This window comes from Engraulis encrasicolus, chromosome 10 (genome assembly GCF_034702125.1).
Source record: "Engraulis encrasicolus isolate BLACKSEA-1 chromosome 10, IST_EnEncr_1.0, whole genome shotgun sequence".
Taxonomy (NCBI): Eukaryota; Metazoa; Chordata; class Actinopteri; order Clupeiformes; family Engraulidae; genus Engraulis; species Engraulis encrasicolus.
The window spans coordinates 20,953,268-20,975,686 of NC_085866.1; the positions used below are offsets into that span (position 1 = coordinate 20,953,268).

Here is a 22,419-nt window from a genome sequence, read left to right on the forward strand (position 1 = left end):
ATAAAAAATGTGTGCGATAAAATTGTAGCATTTGAAATGAGAGAAAAAGTATGATTTTATTTAGCCAGGGTTTTAAAACCGTATAGGTTCTTCGATGCTTTGCCCTGAAGCAATGACGCATAACCTTCATCAGATCAGGACTGCTTTTTTCCCCTTTTTCATGTACTAACTTGAAATAGCCCCCTCTCTGACTCTCCTCCTGCTTTGTACAGATATTGAATACCCACGGACATTGGAGAGGTGACAAGGGTTACCTTCTCTCTTGGAGCCATCTTTGATACCTCATGACGAACAATGTCTAACACTTGGGCATTGGGTACACGCTATCCTGAAGAGAAATGGATGAACTTTTACCATATTTGGATTACTTTTTTTCCGTGTAGTATATAGTTTTTTCTTAAATGTGTGTGTGTTCATCCAACCCCCTCTCACTCTCAACATTTGGCACCAGGTGTCTTCCATGTTCAGTTGGTTGCTGTTTTTTTGTACTTATTTTGCAGAACATCTGTAGAAATACAAATGAGAGCAAATAAATTGATGCATATTTCGTAGGATTATGTTTTTTGCTGTCTTTATATAATATATTTTAATTAAATGTTGTGTTCTTGAACATGCACTTGTGCTTCTGCGTTTTCAATGATGCATCCAGGACAGGTGCACACTTGAGATCATCACATAAGGAAGTAAAAAATGTCAAGGACACAACAATGCTTTGGGAATCGTTATAACAATGGTGTTGAAAGCATGACAATTGCATAGGTTGAACTAGACTTGGCAGACAGGTACTTGGGACATCAATTTCACACAACCATTGTAAACAGATGGTTGGCTCTTGGGCAGAATGCACCACAGTGTTCGAGCCCCGTGGTAGGAGGACACCATCATGAGGCAGGCCCCTCCCACTCGACGCCTTCATGTTCAGGTACTAGCTGCAACCAACTGCTACGCTTCCTGTCAACCGGACAGTGGCATTGGAACCGTAACGACGTATTTTCTCAGGTTTATTGTGGAGTCAGGTCGACGACAACTCCCAACTCTACCATCCGAGCATAGTTCGCTGCGAAATATTGTTGATAAAGTGCTGACCGTAGTGAATGTCCTCATGCCAGTCCTCCACTAGCGAATTCTGAAGTGAAGGGCTACGCGGAAAGGACAGGGAAAGGTGACACTCGTGAGAAGCCTCTCTTTATAGTGTTAACGGCTGAAAAGGTATCGGACATCACTCGGGTTGTTCACTAGATTGCAATGACAGAGGCAATTAAGGATGCCAAGTTGCTGGAGGTGAAACAGGCCAGCAAAGAAGTCAAGGAGAGCGAGAATGTAGCGGAGAAATATTCCGCTATGACAGTCAGGACCGCCGAGATGAACGTGGAAGAATTGTCCGCAGCCTTCACTGCAGTACCTACTCACAAATCTGTCAAGAAGGTAAGCCGTAGTTCTAGGCTGTTCACCAGACAGACATGTTGTAGGATAAACACGATGATGGCATACTACGTATCCGAAACACTAGGCGTCCGAGTCTCTCACCATTTAAGCTGTTGAGAGTCGTGATCAGCGGGGTTCTGTGATAGGTTGAGCTGCTGTTAAAGCACCCTGTCGCAGCTCTTTGTAGCCTATTTGTTATGAAAATGAACAGCTCATTTTTTTCTCTCGCTTTAATCAGTAAAACACACTTGTCAACTGCGGAAAACTAGGAAAAACTGACCAATCGTGCGCACCAGCCGTGGGATTAACAACTATGTTGTTGCATTGTCGTTGTAAGTACATTAAATTGGTAAATTTAATTGTGCCACAAACTTCAAACTACAACTTCAAACTACATGCGCTCTGCATGTTGAATAAACCATTGTAAGGTTGCGACTTTTCTGTTGGCACTGTCACAATGATCAAGCTTACATCAAAACCAAAATGGTCTCCGTATTTCCAAGGAATCTTATCAACTTTCTCTTTGCCTGCATTGTTTTATAGGCTGGCTACCAAACACTTGTTGTATAAAGGGGTAATAATTAACCAGTGGAAGTCGATTAATTGACCTTTTATGGTACAGTTTTTTAAATCAGATCTTATCAGCCCTCAGCAATGTCAATCCAGGCATGAAAGGAGTTTACACACATCTGCAGACATGTGCAGCCAGGGGGAAAGGAAAATAAATATTAACCTTTGTATGCATCATGGGAGGGGAAATGGACATTATAAACACATGCTCACAAATCTAACTTTGGCCCTCTATCAAAGGCTCAGCCAGGGACCAGGGTCCTCCTAAGTACAGTACTTTTGTATGTAAAATATGAACGCACTTGAACGCTCAGGGAGGCACATTAGTCCATTGTGCAGTGGGATATTCAAATAGCACGAACAGAGTGCAGGAAACATGACTGTGGCACGCCAGCCAGCATGTTGGCCATTATTACAGCTTCATAAGATGATAATGTGCTGTAGTCCCATCATAAAAACATTTTTAATCTCTCACGGTGCATACAGTGGTGCTGTATACTGTACAGAACAAATGCATGGCTTTAAAAAAAAGGCTAAACAAGGACTGGGCAACTTATCTCAACAGGACAGGCCACCCATTAGATAAATGATTTAGCCCAGTATTTGTGAAAGCATTGGGGGTTAAATGAGCCTGTCTGAGCAGCAGGATTAAATCCCAATTCAGTCTGCTTTGGTAGAGGCAAGATATTTAGCGAATATATATAATACATCACATGTACTGTATTATTAATTGATACAAGTAGGCCCACAGCAATTTTCTTTAAAGCCATTTGCTTGTGTGGCTAAACGTAGTATTGTGGAGTTATAAATGAACAGTAAGATAAAAAAAACATTGCTTCCTGGGGAAAAAAATGTGACTGGTTTTGAAATCCTTTGTGTGTGTCTGTTGCGGTGCTGACTGGACAAAATGAGGAAACTGTCACCACCACCACCAAGGTGGAGAAGGGGCTGTTAAGGCAATGGAATGAGGAACCTTGGCCACTAGTTGTCATGCTTTACAGAACAACTTTATTTGCCTCAAACTGGCAAAAATGCATTCACATTCTGTATCTCTCATTACATGTACTGTACGATCCACATTGCACAACTTTTTCTGGTTAACACTTTATTTTCCAGTGCCTTTACCAGTTTAACTACATCTAATACTGTGTACTTACACTGTACATAACCTTAACCTTAACCTTAAGGAACAGTGCAAGTACATAATGGTATGTGTGTTACATACATGTTATACTGCACCTAGTTATTGTAACAGGGAAATAAAGTGTAACCATTTTTTTCCTCAATATTGCTGCATATTCTGTAGATCTGATTACATATTATATGCTCCCCCTCCTTCCACAAACTGGTACAGCCACTCCATAGCCCATGTTTCATGCCCAGTGTATTTAGTGTATAGCTTACACTGAATTTTGCAGTCTTAATTCAACTCTTTGAGATTAGTAAGGACTAGAAGAGCGTTAACTTCGTCTCTCTAAGTGTTGCATAGTATTGACACTGCAAATTGGTTGTGCAATGTACTGTGCACCTTGGGATTTTTCATGACATAACAGATTAGGGTGTTAAATATCTTCCTGAACTGCAGGTCCATCATTCTCATGTGTCTCAAAGCAAGCAAACCTCTCACAAAGACGAGAAAGGGATCATAATCGCTGATTGTGAAATATATTCTTCCTCACTGCATAACTCATTTCTTCATCAAGGAAGTTAGTTAGGAGGAGTCCCAGAAAGTGTTTAAGATAATGCTTTAGATTGGGTTGTGATTTTCTTCAAGCTTTGTGCAATCGTCAGATAGTGTTGACTGTAGAATGGGAGTCTTTGGCAGCCTCCTGCTAAGTGTTCTTCCATTACAAAACCGAATATGTGTCTACTGATTTGTTAGTCCAAGTTTGTTTTATAGCAACATGGTGTGTAATTTTACTCGGATATAGAACAATATATTCTGCCAGCCAGCATCGGTGGAATGCCTGGGTCCTTTTTTTAAAACATCCATTCCTTCCCAGCAGTGTGCTCTGCTGTAACCCAACCACAACATCACCATAGGCCTACAGCACCACCCACACACTTCTTTAAAACACACTGGTTAGTTACACAACAACAAAATGGATTTTTCTTTCTCTCCGTGGTCCCCAAAACACAATAACAAGTAGCATTCCTTGTGTACGAAAGGAATTCAAGGAATTCCTCAGACCCCAAATGAAGTCCAGTCAGTCAAGGTATTGATTCCTCCGTCTGAGTATTTTCGCTGCTTTGATGTCTGGCTACAATGTTTGTTAAGCCCTGAACGTGTGACAGACGTCTGAGCAGGCAGATTGGAGGGGTGACGAACTCGGAATGCAATAATCATGAACATGCGTATAAATAGATGATATCAGAAAGTTGCTCAATAATTTAAACCTCTGTACTGGCTTTGCCACTCGTGCCGTGCGGGCTGCACAAGTCTCTTATGTGGTCACATGACTTGCGTTGCCGACTATTATAGCCCCGTGACCATGTGACCATGTTGCTGTTATAACCGTGTTGCTTCAGGTGGGGAGAGTTAACTTCATACAGTTCAGGTAGCCACGAGTCGCATTCCTGTCTCAGTGTGTAGGGATACTTGTCATACCATCCTTTATAGAAGAAAACACAAAACATGGTTTGAGAGCAGTGGGGAAAAAGGCATACTATATCCCAGTGTTTCCCATCCTCTCCGTTTTGCATGCCCCCTAAGCCTTTTTTTAATCATACCATGACTGCCCCCTCAGCCATGCCCTGTACATCTTCCTCTGTCTCCATGTAACTGCTGCATGCATTTGTAAATGTACCCATACACTAGTGGTGTGCATTGCCACTGCCTTTACGATTCGATTCAATCACGATTTGGGAGGTAGCGGTTCGATTTCATTCGATTCAGTCTGACTGTGATTCTATGATGCATCACAATGCATTACTGTATATTTCCACTGAAAGCAAGGCAATTTCTTTATCAGTCATGAGGCAATACAAGCAGTCAGATACTGAACAACATTTTATTGGCTGTTGTGTGTATCAGTCCTGTTGTTTTGAAGTCCTTCAAGTTAAGTAAATGTATATTTACTTAGGAAATGCCCACAGAAGTAATTAAAACTTGAAAAACTGAGCCACATCGATTATGGCATTTGCCGAATCAATTATTGAATTGTCCTGCCACGCATTGCAATGCATTGCTGAATCGATTATTGTTCACACCACTACCATGCACCTCCTGAAATATGCCCAAGTAGCCCTAATGGTACCTCTGGTTGGGAGCCTCTGCTGTAGCCTGTAGGCCCACGCCTCCTGTGTTTTAGCAAGCATACCCATATTTCTGTTAGTAGGTCATGACATGTGTTGTTGTGCTCACCAGTCTGCATTAAACCATATGTTTATTACTGATGTGAATGTTTGCTAGGCATGACCTCCGTTGTCCAAACAGGTACACATGATGCTGCCATATGTTTGTCACTAACGTGTGTGTGTGTGTGTGTTTGCTATATAGGCGGCATACATAGTGTAGGCCTTGTGAGTCCCATCTCAAGACACATGACTTGAAGTCAAACTGAACTGAAGGTTATTTTCCCCAAACCCCTGCAGGCGAAAAAGTTGCAATAAGCTGAGAAATATGGCACATCTGTTCTGTTTGGCCTGGGGAACATTTTATTTCTCTCTCTCTCTCTCTCTCTCTCTCTCTCTCTCTCTCTCTCTCTCTCTCTCTCTCTCTCTCCATCTCTTCCTCCTCCTCCATCCATCCCTTCCTCCATCTCTCCTCCTGGGTGCTGCTGGGTCTGAGCGCTGGCTGGCGTCCTATTGGGTCTCTCTGCTACTCAGCTGTGTATGAACCGCCAGTGGAGACCAATGACCTTCAGACCTCTGTGATGTCCCCTCTCTCTCACTCTCTCTCTCTCTCTCTCTCTCTCTTAGAGGCAAGGTGGAAAAACAAGGCAGCAGCGAACTCGCCAGAATAGCACTTTCCATCAGCACCTTGGCCCAGACAGCTCCATAAGCACTGCGAAATTGCCAATAAAAGAAGGAAAATATTATAGGGCTGATAGTTTTTTTGATAATGTGATCACTTTAAGAATTGATTATCAAGTATTTGTTAATGGATGAACTGACACAACCCTGAAGTACTAAATTTTTTCATGTCTAGAATGAGGCTATAGATTGGGACTTTTTTTCTGTGAATGTGAAGGTTACAGGTTGGCATGGGGGAAAACAGCAGCTGATGCTGCCAGTGCTAAACCATGTAGTTGCTGTTTCATTAAAATTCATAGTGAAAAACGTTGCCGTGTGACCTTGAGCTAGCTACTGTATGTAGTAAACGTGACCGTCTGTGTTATGTGCCCTCAGTACGTACAGTCTAGTCACGTTCATGTGAATGGATGCCAGTAATGTGGCATAACACTTAGCCTGTTGTGTAGTCACAACATAGTGGTTGGCTTTACCTGTCCTGTGTCTTCTGAGGGGACGGTTCATGTCCTCAAGCCTTGTTTGTTCTCGGGGGGGTTTGGGGGAGTGGAGCTTAGGCCTACTCTCCATCTCCCCTACAAAGCCTGTGCTGTAAAATGCTGTAACTACACCAACATTTGAACTGAGAAAATAGCCTTCAAAGTATCAGTATTATGAAGTTGGATATTGTAGTTACTGCAAATTTGACATAGTATTATCTCAAAACCAGTATACTTTTGGACCATAAGGCTTTGTCAAAAGATAATAACAAAATAGTAATATAATATAATAATATAAAGGAGGTGTTATGAAGACCTTTTTTGGTTTAAACTTAATTTTGACAAAATATTTAGTTGTTACTTACTGCTCTTTTGCTTTATAGTGCAGCACGGTATCATGATGTTCTTTCTGAAGTGGGCTTATCTTCTCTGTTTACTTTCATGAATTATTCTGCAACTAGAGTTCATGTGCAGTAGAATTTGAAATTGATCTGTGTCAGATATTTGATTTCTGTGTTCTTTCATAGCCCATTACTCATTCAAGGGAAGTTCCTTCCAAGGAAGATCTAGTCCCCCAACAGAGGCCCGAAATGAAGACGCTACCATTTAGCAGTGATAATGCACTGTCTGTGTGCTCCTCCTCCTAAACTAGTGTTTCTCAACGGGGGCTCTACTGCTCCCAAGGGGGCATTAAGGAGGCTTAGGGGGGCATTGAGAAGGATTCAGCCAAGAGGGGTGGTGCTCAGTTTCCATTAGGAGCGTTAGTCCATTTTTTTTTTTTAATTCTAAGGTGGGCTTTGGCAGCCGTATGGTGAAGTCAAGGGGGCGTTAGGAGGCTTATGATGACGTCCAGGGGGCATTGATTCAAAAAAGGTTGAGAACCACTGCCCTAAACTAACTACGTATCTCTCAGACAGAAACACGGCCTGGCCAACTGTAGGTCTCTCTGACCCGACTGACTCCTTGAGACACTGAACGGAGCAGCAGCAGAAGAAGGGAGGAGGGAGGAGTGGAGAATCGAGGGTGGAGTAGTGGAGCAGTGAAGGAGTGGCGGAGGAGGGAGAGAGGGAGGGAGGGGGGCAGGGCTGGAATATTTTTAGAGGGGATTCAGGATGCGGCAGCTCTAGCTCTGTGCTGTGCTGTGTGAGCTGAGCTGTGCTGAGCAAGAGAGCGAGCGAGCAAGCCAGACCCCGTCCGTCGGTGCTCAGAGTTCATGGAAACGGCTCTTAAATCCCTCTGAGTCCTTTTTTATTAGCACTGGGCCGCACAAGGAGTCCTGAGACTGAGAGGACTCACAGTCCTCAATGGCAGCAGAGACAGAGTGCAAAAAAAAAGCCGACCACGGCTATGACCACGCACTACGACCATGCACTACAACGTATCTATCGATGTGCCGCTCTTCAGGGACTTGTGGTTTAGATGAATGCAGATCAAGAGGTTATGTCAACATGGCTTGTTGTGGGGCTGTTTATACTCTCCCCTTCTCCACCCCCCTTGTCCACCGCACCCCCTCTCCCTCTCCCCCACTGTCTGACTACTTTGGGGAAGGAAGACATTGTCAAATCCCTCTCTTAGGACACTCAGAAATGGGCTATATCTGGCCTGTGCTATGGGTCCCGGGGCTATGGAGGGTTCAGGGGAGTGTATACTAATAAGACGGACATATGTAAGCACATATGTGTAGGATAGACACACAGAAGGGGCGTTTACTTAAGAAGCACGCAGAGTCAGCTGAGCATATATAAGAGGCAGGTTAAGAAGCATAGCGTACAACAGACCATTAAGACGGGGGTTAAGAATCATGCCTAGTCAAGATGGACATACGTGTGTGTGTGTGTGGGGGGGGGGGGGATGGGGGTGTTAAGAGGCATAGCCTGCATAGTTGGACCTAAACCTAAAGAGTGTGATTAAGAGGCATTCGTAGAAAGACAGTGTAAATAGGCAGGTTAAGAATCAAGGCGTAGGACAAAAAAATGTGTGTGTGGGGGGTGCACAGTCAGAAGAACATATGGGGGGGGGGGTCTGACAGTTATATCAGAGGGGAGTTAAGAGGCATAGCCTACATAGACAGACGGACATATGTAAGAGGGGGGGTGGGGGTGGGGGTGGGGTCAGGTGGGGTAGTAGGAGGGTCATGGAGTGGAGTGGAGCGGTTGTAGGTCAGCTCGCCTCTTATGAGTGGCAGAGACACGGGATTTTACTTCCCACTCCTCCCCTCTTCTCCCCTCCCCTCTCCTCCCCCCTCCTCTCCTCTTCTCCCCTCTCCTCCCTCCCGCTGCCTGCCACCTCCTCCTCCTCCTCCTCCTCACTTGAGGCTTGCTATAGGGAAATAATGGCCAACTTGGGGAACCTCCCCCAGTGTGTGTGTGTGTGTGTGAGTGTGTGTGTGTGTTGTGCATGTGTCTGTGTGTAAGACAGAGTGTGTGTGTGTGTGTGTGTGTGTGTGTGCGTGTATGTGTGTCCAAGCAAGCTCACTGCTGTGAGAGCACACATGGGATGTAATATCAGACGGCTGGTCCGGCAGAAAGAGACACACAGAAAGCAGCATGGAGCAGGAGAATGACAGACGCAGGGTGAGTTGGTGAGAGAGTGAGAGAGGTTGTGTGTGTGTGCGTGTGCGTGTGTGATTGCATGAGACTGTCAGTGAGTGAGTGAGCTGAATGCGTGTGCCCAGGGTGCGATTTGTCAGAAAATCAGAAGGGGGGATATGTTTAAGATTTTAAGCAATATCAATGGGATTTCATTAAGCTGTGATTAAAAGTATGTAGGAAAGTGTCAATATCAAAACCAGAAGGGGGGAAAATCCCCCCCATCCCCCCCTACAAATCGCACCCTGCGTGTGCCTGTGTGTGCGACTGAGTGATGGGTCAGTGACTGACGGACTGAGTGAGTGAGTAAGTTGAGTGAGTGATTGTATGAGAGACTAAGTGAATGAGTGAGTGAATGTGGATGTGTATGAGTGACAGTTTCAATGGCTACATCTGTGCTGGATGTGTGTGTTAGTGAATGGGTGAGTAAGAATAGTGTGTGCGAATGAGGGCTCTGTGCACCCAGGTGGTGGCCACCACATTGGCTACAAGGGGCTTCTTCTTCGCAGGACATCTGTGCTTTGTGCCTGTGGTGCTGTAAGTAGGCTAGGGGTCATCTGCTCTTATGACAAGACAAGACGTGGTCGTTAATGTGGTAACAAAACTAGTTAGTGGCTGGTTAAAATTGATTGATTTGGTTTAAAATTGAGGCTATAAGTCTCTCATGTGACAGGACGAAAGCAATACTGCTAAAGTCACCTTGGCTGGAAGGAGCATCCTTTTTTTCTCTGTCTATGCTCATCAGGATTTGTAAAGAAAATGTGTGGGGGGAAAACTGATTAGAAAAGCTTGCATTCACTCAGTGAGTTGAGGGAGTAATTGCATGAGAGACTAAGTGCAGGTAGAAACTGTATTAACTGGGGTCGTTCTGAATTAGGTTCACAAGTGTTATTCTCTTTTTTTCTGGTTGGTTAATAAGACCTAGTAATCTCCCAACGTATAATCAGTCTAGTCTATGTATGTTCTCATTGTCTTTTGTTTGGACTTGCTTTGATGGTTGCAACAAGTTAAATCTTTAAAGGATAGGTTAATATGGCTCTTGCATCATCCGCAGGTTTGGAAATCGTTAAGTGTTACTATTTCTAGTTAATGTTAGTGTTTCCAGTTAATGTTACGGTAATATTGATGTTACTGTTACTATTTCTCGTCTTAATTGTGTGTGCGTGTAGAGAAGTACATTTTGTTCTTTATTGTTGTGCTTATGCTTGTCTTGTCCATTGTACACTCCAAATGCACAGGAGCTATAGGGGGTACATTCCCATATGCAGACTTGCGTCCTCCACTTGTGCTTGTGGCCTCGTACCAGGAAGTAATATGTCATGATGACATCACTGACAACGGCGTTATATTTCAATATCTCGCAAAAGCTCAATTGTAAAGTCATTTTCTCATTTGCGAACTGGATGGTGAATGAAGAATAGTTCCCCAAAAATTGTTGTGGCTAGGCTGACAGCGGGGAAACTTAATTGTTCTCTCCACGGAGGCGGGGCATCAGCAAAACGTGAGACCACAAGCACAAGTGGAGGACGCAAAGTCGCACATTGGAACTCACCCAGGGTTCCATGGGTTGGCCCCAGGCATTTGTACCGTAAGTGTTAGAGACCCTGCTGCCTCACATGCCAGTGTGTTTTACTGTTCCGTTTCTTTGAATTATCAGCCGTGTGTTATGTCAACTGCCCTGATCTGAGGAACAAGTTTGAAGTCAAAACACAACCACGTGAATCTCTGGAGATAATTAGTATATAGCATAAATAGCACAGTATTTTTTCCAAAATTTCAGGGCGGTATTAAAAACTTTCCATCACCCACTTTTTCGCAATACATATCACATACAATACAGTGAAGTCTGGCTTTTTGGTGGTGTAACTGGTAGATTTGGTGGTGCCACGGTATGGTTACCTTTGTGATGTGATGGTGAGAGTGTGGTACTGCAAGACAAGAGAAGGAGCAGGATTAAGGGACAAGTCTCCACTCCATGTGTATAGTTTGCATGGTTGACCAGTTCAGAAGTTCACTTAATCACTTCTGTCATCACACACACACACACTATGACCCACAGGGACAGAAGCCAAAGAGCTGCATACTTTGTCAAATTGAGTGTGAAATGGAAATTGACTTCAGCACCTGGGGTCATCTGACGTAACCTCTTGCCTCCTGCTCTTAAGGAAGTACAAGCAAAGTTGAGATTGACCAGGAAGCATTACATTTGGAGGTACTGCTATGTTCACAACAGCAATTACTGCATGCAGGGAAGTCGACAGGTGGGGGATAAAGGGGGTCACTCATCCCGGGCCCAGGGATCCTCATTACATTGTATTGATTTGGTTTGGGGCCCTTTCAGATGTTTGGTCCTAGGCCCAGCCAAAGCTGCTGTCAGCTGCCCTGATTGCGTGTTTTCTCTCAGCTGAGTCCCTGTTGGTTGGTTCAGTGACAGGTCTAGAAGAGCTGTGCTGCAGCTGTACATTTTCATGAACAGTAGCCTACCTTTTCAGGAATATTTTCTCTCAGGTGGTGGTCAGCCCACAAAGTTATCCTTTTCTGATCTTCTAAAAGGCAAAAATAGCAACCGCAACAACAGTGCAACTAAGTCATTATGCATGAACTGTAGCGATACATTTGTAAAGGCCTGTTTTAGGCCATACTTTAACATTTACTTGTACATTGTAAAATGACCACTAATAAGCTTTTCTATTCTATTCATTCTATTCTATTCTATTCTATTCTATTCTATTCCCCCCACACACCCCGCATTTGTTAAGTTCTGTATGATTCTAACAGCAAGGGCGAAACCATTGAGTTAAAACACATCCAGACAGCTTTCTTCTAATTGCCTCATGTTGAACTGACAAAGTACCTCTCAGCAGCTGCTGAAGGAGAGGATGCCAATGGACCATAAATCTTCCATAGTGGCCAGCAGAATATCCATCTTTACCCGTGAAGAAAAGTCCGGCGCACAGTGCTAATGTAATCATTAAGGAGCTTTGAATGCAAAGTGCTGTCTGTGGGCATTAACTTGCATAGAGAGAAAGAGAATGTCTTTTCGATGACATCACTGCAGTATTTTTAGATACACTCTAGGCAGTTATGCAGATCCTAAAATATCAAAGAATGTGCGAAGATGATGAAGATTTGTCTGACAATGGCAAAAACAGATTTATTTTATCTGGATATGGACATAGCCTTTCCCCATATACAGTCCCAGGAAAAAGTTTGTACACCCTTTGACATTTCTTACATTTCTGTCAAAATTGGTCATAAAACATAGTCTGATCTTTCCAGAAATCACAAGAAGGAACAACCAGAGTCTGCTTTAACTAATTCAACCCAAACATTTACAAGTTTTCATATTTTCATTGGCCATAAGATGTAAACATTCACAGGACAGCAAGGCATAAGTAAGTACACCCTTGCATTCAATAGGTTTTAACCTTAAGTTAGTCGCAATAACCTCAACCAGATGTTTCCTGTAGTTGCAGATCAGATTAACAAAACAATCTGGATGTATCTTGTCTCCCTCTTCTTTAGAAAACTGCCCTTCTTCAGCAAGGTTTCTGGGATATCTTTAGTGAATAGCTTTCTTGACTTCATGCCATATAATCTGAAATGTTTTTGTCAGAGCTTTGACTGGGCTATTCCAGAATGTGTATTTCATTCTTATGAAGCAATTCAAATGTCAATTGCCTCTAAAATATGGGTTGTTGTCCCATTTCAGCACCCATCCTCTTGTGTGCCTCAACTGTGTGACAGACTACCTCACATTCTTTCTGTAAAATATCTCAATAAACTTCTGAGTTCATTGTTCCACTGATAATAGCTAACTGACAAGGGCCTGAGGCACCAAGGTAGCCACATATAATGATGCTGCCGCCACCATACTGAAAAGTGGAGATGATGTTTTGGTGAAGGTGTGGTTCTCCAGTTCTCCTCCAAACATGATACTATGTGTTCCCCTGAAAAATTCAACTTTAGTTTCAACGTTGGTCTACTGAATATTTAGCAGTCATTTTATGAAGCATATAAATGCTTTTTTGCGAACCTCAAAGTTAGTTACAGCAATATTTTTTTGGACAGAAACCCCAATAATTTTAGATTGGCAGAATGAACCCCATTTTTAGCTTTTCTTGGTTACATCTCCACATCTGAGTATGGTGGCGGGAGCATCATTATATGCGGCTACCTTGCTGCCTCAGGCCCTTGAAAGTTTGCTACTATCAGTGGAGCAATGAACTCAAGTTTATTGTGATATTTTACAGAAAAAATGTGAGGAAGTCTGTCACACAGTTGAAGCACACAAGAGGATGGGTGCTGAAACAACCCATACTTAAGAAGCAAATCGACATTAGAATGGCTTCATAACAATGAAGTACACATTCTGGAATAGCCCAGACAAAGCCCTGACTAAAAACAATTGAGATTATATGGCATGAAGTCAATAAAGCTATGCACTCCAGACATCCCAGAAACCTTGATGACGAGAGGCAGTTCTCTAAAGAAGAGGGAGACAAGATACATCCAGATTGCTTTGTTAATCTGATCTGCAACTACAGGACAAGTCTGGTTGAGGATATTGCAACTAACTGAGGGTTAAAACCTATTTAATGCAAGGGTGTACTTACTTATGCCTTGCTCTCCTGTGAATGTTATAGCCTTATGGCCAATAAAAATATGAAAACATGTAATTGTTTGTGTGGAATTAGTTAAAGCAGACTCTGATTGTTCCTTCTTGCGATTTTCGGGAAGATCAGACCATGTTTTAAGATCTATTTTGACTGAAAAGTAAGAAATTTCAAAGGGTGTACAAACTTTTTCTTGGGACTGTAAGTACATACTGGATAGGGTTTCCGGTACATATCCAGTGTTGGGGCCCACAATGCGATCATGAAACAGCATTTGAAACGTTGAAACGGTGATCCGCGTCAACAGCTGAGGCCCGTGCATTTAGAAAATAAAGCATAAATCAGGGTTGCCTTGGACGCTGGGCCTCTAAAATAGAATTCGGGCCAGCGTTTAAAGAGCCCGGTGATTTATCTTTGACGGTGCCTGTGTAAATCTCACAAGCTCAGGTGAAACTCCAGCCTGAATGACGGAGTGGAGGAGGGAGTGGAGGGGGGCTGCTTGCGCCTTGGGTCTAGCTGCTCAACGTTCTTGCGTTAAAGCAACAGGAAGTCATTTTCTAAATCTGGAAATAATGCTTCCAGAACTTCAGCGGTTCATCTTCACTTTCTAACAGTTTGAAAGACGTTTTTTTTAATTGGCGTGGTAGCTTCAACAAAACGTGGACCATTTGAGTGACAAAATATTTGGCTTCCAACTTGTAGAGCAACCGAAAACAGTAAACTACTTTATGTCTTTAAGGTAGGGACGCAAGAAAGTATGTATGAAGTGGGCTTATTGTCATACTTGTTTCAAAAACTGACTGAAACAAAAACTTGTTTCAAAACCACTGACAGTAGGGGACAGATACTGTAGGTCAGGGGTGAGTTTCTCAAAAGAGAAGTTGTTAGCCTGTTAGCAACTTTGGTAGTTGCCAATGGGAAAATGCATTGAAAACAACAAAGTAGCTAATGTAGTAAGCAACTTTGGTTTTGAGAAATTCACCCTAGGATTGGCCCAGGGAGAGCGTAGAATAAGGTCCTCTTTGCATTGTATGTGGGTCAGTGACGTTTCAGCAGCAGCACACGTCAGGGCAGCGCAGCGACAGCCACTATTTTTTTTGCTTGTTTGTTAGTGGACTCTAAGAAGAATGACCATTGCAGCATATCAACCACCAATTTATAATTAATTGATGGGCATTACGTAGATGCTGTTGCGCCATCTGACGTCTGAGCTCCCAAAAAATGCCTGCTTCGACCCATGTGATGTTGAGAGTGGGGCCCTTTCAGATGATTTTGTCCTGGCCCCTGCAAAAAGCTGTCAGTCAGTGGTGCTGGCTGTCACACACAACAACACTGTGCCAAACACATTCCCTTCTCCTCTGACCAATGCTACTGGCAAAACCCAGTATATGTGCCCAATGCTGCTGGCAAAAGCCCAGTATATGTGCCCCTGTCAAAATGATGAAACAGGCCATTGAGCTCATCAGGCAGCAGCAAAGCCCCTTTGTTTCAGAGAGGCCGTTTCTCTGGACCTCCATGCCTTGTCAAAATATAAGGAGGTCATCCAGCAGCACCGAGCCCCAGTGAGGCCCCTGGCCTGGCCTTGAACTCGTTGCCCTGGCAAAATTGAGTCATAAATACAGCATGCAGCCGCAAGCACCTTTGCATCATTCACTATGTTTACATGAGACATTTAATTCCAAATGAACTCACTTTAATTCTGAATAAAGGTTAATTCCGCTTTGAAAACGTCTTGTTAACAGTTAACAATTAGAAATTAAATGAAAGATCAAAGTAAATTTGACGAAACTATTTAAAACGCCATGTAACTGTAGCCATAGACATTTGCCAAGACCTCTGTTCACCAGTGAACCTAACAGAGAAATAAGTAACAGAACTGTCAACACTGTTAAAGTGCATATGGAGAAAGTGACAATAAAAGCTGACTTGTGTCTGTCTCCAAGCCCCCATATTCTGTGCAATGTAAACTATATACAGTTGCAATACAAACATAATGACATTGAAGGCATCTGACTCATCTCTGCATGTACTGTATGTATTTACAACAATCTAGACTAGTTTTTGTCAGTCTGGATCTGTTGTAGTTTTTTAGTCGTCTGCACGCAACTCTACACTACAGTATGTTGGTTGGAAACCTGTTTGCTTTTTGGAGTGTGTGCACTGGACAGGCTGTTGACTCGTTTATAGACTGCCCCAGACTCCAGACTAAGCCATTAGCTTAACATATTGCTGATAATGTTATATTGTCCTCAAATGATCTGCCCGAATAATCACTCCACTCCATTGACAGTGATCTCAGCAAGTTTTGATATGCCTCAGTGATCGCACGGTGGCCACTATAACCTACTGTACTTGGTCCTTCGGCGCAGTTGTGCTGAGATATTGTGGACTGACTGACAAGCCAAAGTCCAAAAAGCTCTGTTGTTCAAGGTTAGTGTTGACCTCTGCAGTATAATAATTTAATTCCGGTTCATTTAATTCTGTGTCCACAGAGTACGATCCAAAATTCAGGATTAGATGAATCAGTGGCCCCGGTTTATAAATTTGCTGTTACCAGAATAGTGACCAAATTGTAATGTAAAGACTCCTAAAGGATTCCCAAACTGTGGGCCAGGGCCCACTGGTGGGCCGGGAAAGTATTCCAAGTGGAACAATTTTCTACAAATCGAAATACATATTGCTAACATTTTACTTGACGTGTCCCTGCGTAACACATTCATAACAGCTTTCATACACTTTGCATGGAGCATTCATGACCTTTTCATTAGACATTCATGCCAAGACTTTCATGAACATAGAAGATGAAGGGACAGCAACTTGTCAAATTAAAAGATAAACAAAGCAGCATCACGGGTTTGATGAGGGAATCCTTCATGCAAAGTGTTCTGTATAACAGCTGGTATGAATGTGTTATGCAGCGACACGCTAAGTAAAGTGTAATCTACATATTTCTGTGCGTTGCTGTTGACTATTTATTTATTGTGCTACTTATGGGGTCTTGGTACTGGGTCTTGGGCCACAACATTTTGTGAACATTTGAAGTGGATACCAAGTTGATAAAGGTTGGGAATCCCGGCTCTACGTAATGTCGTAGTATCTTAGCACAATGGTCGTATCAGAGAGAGTAGAGAGAGAGAGAGGCTCCATTGGCCCATTGTTTCCGGGTTCTATTATTGCAAGGGGGAGGGGGGAAATCCCCCTTTAGGCAGACCTAGGCAGACCTGAGAACTGTTCTATTCAATGCTAGGAGTATTATGACACGCTCCTTTAGGCAGACCGGAACCTGCTCACGTTAGGTGCCCATAGAACCCTATTATGTTGGCATATCTCTATATACTTAAAGAATCTCTGGTATCGCAGCGCAATGGTCGTATGTTCAACAACTATTACAGTGTGCAGATCCTTCCCCCCTCCTACATAAGCTTTATTTTATTTGGCACCAGCTGATGCTTTTCTCTTGCATGTGCACGTTCTCCACTACACAGTATTCAACCGCAACGATATTCAGATGTCTTCAACATGGACTCCATCCCATTCATATTCTTTCAAACTTGTTAACATATTGTACCAGAATTAAGTCAGGCAGTTTTGAAGTACCTAGAAGACAATGTCGAGTGAACTGTGTGTGTGATATGTAGGCTAGTCAGCAGAGCAAAGTCTTCAGCCTTCAACATGGATTCCAGCATAGTATAACCGAAGTATCTGATTTTAGAGGATCCTCACATTGGCCTCGGGCAGCCTTAGTGTACGTTTCCTCATTTCCCCTCTCGCCCTGCCCTTATGTCAAAATTAAATCTGCCTAAACAATAACACATACTACATGGTGGTGTATATGAAAAACAAACAAGCTAGTACAGTACGTGTCTGAAGCCAAGGACTCTCTCTCTCTCTCTCTCTCAGTCAGGCGGACAAACACTCTGTCAGTCAGTCAGTCAGATAGACAGACAGACAGACAGACAGATGGAAGTAATTGAGTTTTTATTGAGTCGCACAACAAAAGCGATTCTGGAGATTAGAGGCGATTCGCGCGACGAGAGCGACAGTTTGTAGTTGAACTCCTGGGAATGTTATGCATATGAGGTATGACGCGGTTCGGCGACAAGCCGCCACAGCCAATGACTGTATAGAGGTTAATAACCACAGCCAATGGGAATGTTGAAATGCTTTCAACGGACATACTCTAGTCGCTTCAATCGCTCGCATTGCTCTTGCTGCACAGAAGCGATTCTCTCTCGCTTCAATCGCGTCTGTTCGCCCAGTTACGGTAGGGACACATAGGAGGCGAAGCGAGCGAAGCGAAGAGAGGCGAAATGCAACCGTCATCAGGTCGCCGCGGCGAATCAAATGGAATGGAACAGTCATGTTGTTGATTTGATTGGGCCGCGGCAGGCGAATTTACTCCTCATTTGCATAACATTAAACTTTCTTCAATAATTTCGCTTCGCTTCGCTCCTGTTCGCTTGCCTTCGCCTGCCTTCGCCTGCCTTCGCCTCTCTCATAGGAGTGAATGGCAAAGTTTGCACATTCGCGTGTATGTGTCCTTACCGTTAGTGTACGTGGTGTACGTTTCCTCATTTCCCCCCTTGCCCTGCCCTTATGTCAAAAATTAAATCCGCCTAAACAATAACACATACTACATGATGGTTTGTCTGAAAAACAAACAAGCTAGTACAACTGGCTAGTACAGTACGTGTCTGAAGCCAAGGGCTCCATTCAGACTCGTAGGTGCCCATATCTCTCTCTTTCTCAGTCAGGCGTACAAACAATCAGTCAGTCAGACAGACAGACAGACAGACAGGCGGGCTGCAGCCTGTTTTGATCTCTCCGCACGGTTTGTGGTAAGTCAGCCCCCAGCTGATCGGCAGCCTTGTTGCCTAAACACCTGGAAGTGGAGCTGAGCGCGTCATTGGGTGGCGGGGGGAGTTAAGGTCAGAGGGAGGGGAGGGGAGGGAGATGGTTGGTGCACAAAGCACAGACAGACAGACAGACAGACAGACAGATAGGCTTATAGAGTTATATGGTCGCTCCATCACAACTTTGGCACCATGGAAAAGTACTCTTATGTGATCAGGCATTTAAAAATGTGCGCACGTGCACACGCACTCACACACACACACACACACACCACACAGCGCACACAGCGCACACACACACACTCATTCACTCATTCACTCTCTCTCTCGCTCTCGCTCTCGCTCTCGCTCTTGCTCTCTCACACACACACACACACACACTGAGACCCCAGCCCTACACTAGCCTGAGCCAAAAGCTTATCTCGAGTGGCTGATGCGGCATGATCAGTGCTGTTTGCTGTAAATGGGAGAATGGAGGGTGTGAATGATGGCTGAAGGCAGCTCCATCTCCTCCACAGCAGATACTGGTGTGTGTGCGTGTGTGTGTGTGCGCCAGGGTTGGATATAAGCACCCGTCCACCCGCCAAGGACAGGTACATTTCAGGGCTGACGGATACATTTTTCAACCCACCAGTCACTTTGACTGGTAAAAATAGCTAGTGACTGGTAGATTTTAAAATCTATCTGCCACAGTGACTGGTGGGGGAAAATTTTAAGTTCCACCCCTGGTGTGTGTGTGTGTGTGTGTGTGTGTGTGTGTGTGTGTGTGTGTGTGTGTGTGTGTGTGTGTGTGCGTGTGTGTGTGTGTGTGTGTGTGTGTGTGTGTGTGTGTGTGTGTGTGTGTGTGTGTGTGTGTGTGCGCGCGCGCGCGTGTGTGCGCGTGTGCGTGTATGAGAGAGAGAGAGAGAGAGAGAGAGAGAGAGATTCTTCCTTTGCTCCAGATCTACTTTGTGGGAGTGTGCACCTGTGAATTTTGTTGTGTGTGTTGCTGATGCCTGATGGCTGCTCTCTCTCTCCTCCGCAGCAGATACTGTTGTGTGTGTCTGCGCGTATGCGTGCATACTTAGCTGATGCCTGATGGCTGCTCTCTCTCTCCTCTACAGCTGATACTGGTGTGTGTGTGTTCGTGTGTGTGTGTGCGTGCTTGCATGCGTACGTACGTAGCTGATGGCTGATGCCTGCTCTCTCTCACTCTCCCTCCACAGCAGATCCAGTTTGCCAACACGGAGGACAAGCAGGAGTTCAGCAAGTTCCCCACCAAGGCCGGCCGACGCTCCCTCTCTCGATCCATCTCCCAGTCCTCTACTGACAGCTACAGCTCAGGTCAGCGACATGTATATGATAAATACATAATAACAAGATAATATATTATAATAATCATATAACTTATTAAATAATAATAAAAATATGTAGTGTTAGTGTAGCATGAGATGATGAATAGTTATCCCTCTCTCTCGATCCATCTCCCAGTCCTCTACTGACAGCTACAGCTCACGTCAGCTACTCTATATGATATGAATCATCAAATATCGACATAAATAGTGTCAGACAGTTCAAGAAGGTAGGTCTGCACACTGTGAAATAAGCCCCAAAAAATACAGTTTATTAGATTAAAACGTCAACGTTTCTACTGACAGCTACAACCCCAGGTCTACTCTTATAATACATACTCTACATAACATGATAAAACATGAAATACATTATAATGGAATTTATATACAAAATAAGCAATATATAATATAATATATAATGATCTCACATGCACTTCATCTCCCAGTCTTCTACGGACAGCTACAGTTGAGGTCTGCATTTACTGTATAAAATATATTATATAATAATAATAATACAGTATAAATATAAAGTTTAAGCATAGTAAATAATATGATGTTATTGTAATATTTGTTTTACCTGTCCAGGGACTGCAGATGGAAATTAGCTATATAGCTATAATCTGGCACAAGCCATCTTTTTACTTCTGTAATCAATGTGTATTGTGCATGGTCCCTTTTTGAACTAAACTAAATAAACTAAACTAAACTAAACATGAATAATAATCATATCCCAGTCTTCCACAGCTGCAGCTACGGGCTGCATTAATTATATAAATATGTTATGTAATAATGTTAATGTCATTTCAATAAATTGTAATTGCTCTGGTCCATCTCTCAGTCTTTAATTTATTATAATCCATATATAAATATATAATATAAGCACAATATCATGAATGACATAATAAGTAGGCTTGTAATCACTCTCTCGCTCCAACTCTCAGTCTTCCATAGACACTTCTGGCTCATATCTGCACACTCCGTTATAGTTGTTACATAAAAATGATAATAACATCAATATGTTACTGGCATATTGTAATCACTCTTCTTTCTTATTTCAAGCATCTTGTTTGTTAAAAATTTTGCTGACAACATCCAGCACTTGCAGACTGCACGCACACCAAACAGTAGACATGCTGTTGTAAACCAAAACAAAGAGAAACGACCCTAAATATTATGTACAAAGGGGATTATGTGGTAGCCTGCACAAATGCGTATATACCATGTACAGTTCAATTCACTTAAGTTTACTTTACTTAAGTTCATGTTTCAAGTTTATTAGCCATATCAACGGTATAAAAATACAGTTGCTAAGAATGTACTTTGGTGACACACATCAAAAAATAGGGGGTATGAAAGAAAACCAATGGGGCACATGAATAAATAAATAAAAATAAACAAGGAATGACACATACCTAATACAAATCAGTTGTAGCCTTGCTGTGCTAGACCCACATCCAATCATGTTGATGCCCTGATGAATACACTAGTCGAAACGTGTGGGCATGTTACCACACTGTAATAAAGGCTGTTTCACTTTAGAAAGGAGTGCTTCAAAAGTGTTTTTTTCCCTATTTATATGCCACGCTGAAACAAGTACAGGAAGGATGTGGCAGTGCAATTCCTTTGTTGCTGATGTGTCTAAAGTAGCACAAAGAATAAACTCTCATGTAACAACTCTTGATTTCACTACTCGATTTGTTATGGTTACCATTGATACGTTTACTGATATGGAACTGCGATTCAGATTTTCCTCTCTCATCTAGAGACCATCTCATTAGCCAATCAGAAAAGAGATAAGACAAGAGAGCGAGCACAATATTGTACACATCCAATGCAGATAACACACAGATATGACTTGCGCGATGTTGTATCTGTATCTGCATTGATATGATCAAAGACAGCCCGCAGATTGTAAGACACACGGTTTGAATATCCGTCACTGTATGTCATGACAACTCAAAGCAATGCACCATATCTTTTTAACAGATAAAATCCAAGCCTATAAAAACTCAGCATTCGACGCACATAAAAGCATGAAGTAAGTTGCATTTAAGAGCTAGGATCCTCATATTAAATTAGAATGTGTTCATTCAGCTCTAAACATACCCACATTTTTTATTTAAAAAAATAAATAAATAAAAATCTCAAGAGCCTGAATGCAGCGTATACTGTATGTCACTCCAGTCAGTGCAGCGTATACGTAGCATCAGACTTAGGTAATAGGTTAAGTCATATTAAGATTAAACCATATTTTTAGGAGGCCTGAGCGCTTGATTTTCATTCCCCTCAGCATTACACATGTACCTAGCCATAGCTGTGCTTGCCACCCACGAGGTCTCCAATGTCGCGCTAAACGACTGTCTGGGACAGTGCCAAGTGACACTCTCTTGTCACTGGCGTAGCGACCATAAAGCATTAACATGGCACGGCTCTATCAATAGCAGTTCAGCACAGCAGCTATCGGTTGCCCTGCTGGCCTGACGGACAGATGGATGTGCTGTGTGTGCTAATGCCAGAGAGTAGTAGTGCTTCTCAACCGGGGGCTCTACAGCGGAACTCTACATTAGTGAAAGTGAAAGTCCATTGGG

General features: G+C 43.1%; 1 protein-coding gene across 3 annotated transcripts in view; it reads left to right on the forward strand.

The window, feature by feature from the left end:
• The first annotated feature begins 891 nt into the window (after positions 1–891).
• The window catches only part of ahcyl1 (adenosylhomocysteinase-like 1), a 55,558-nt gene continuing 34,030 nt past the window's right edge, over positions 892–22,419 (forward strand). For 2 of the 3 annotated variants that reach the window (XM_063208383.1, XM_063208384.1), the window contains exons 1-2: positions 892–1,425; positions 19,706–19,823. In XM_063208383.1, coding sequence (XP_063064453.1) covers positions 1,246–1,425; positions 19,706–19,823 — 298 coding nt within the window. In that variant the 5' untranslated portion in view covers positions 892–1,245. Of the gene's footprint in view, positions 1,426–8,813; positions 9,017–19,705; positions 19,824–22,419 lie in introns of those variants that run through there. The other variant, XM_063208385.1, reaches the window with a different exon arrangement.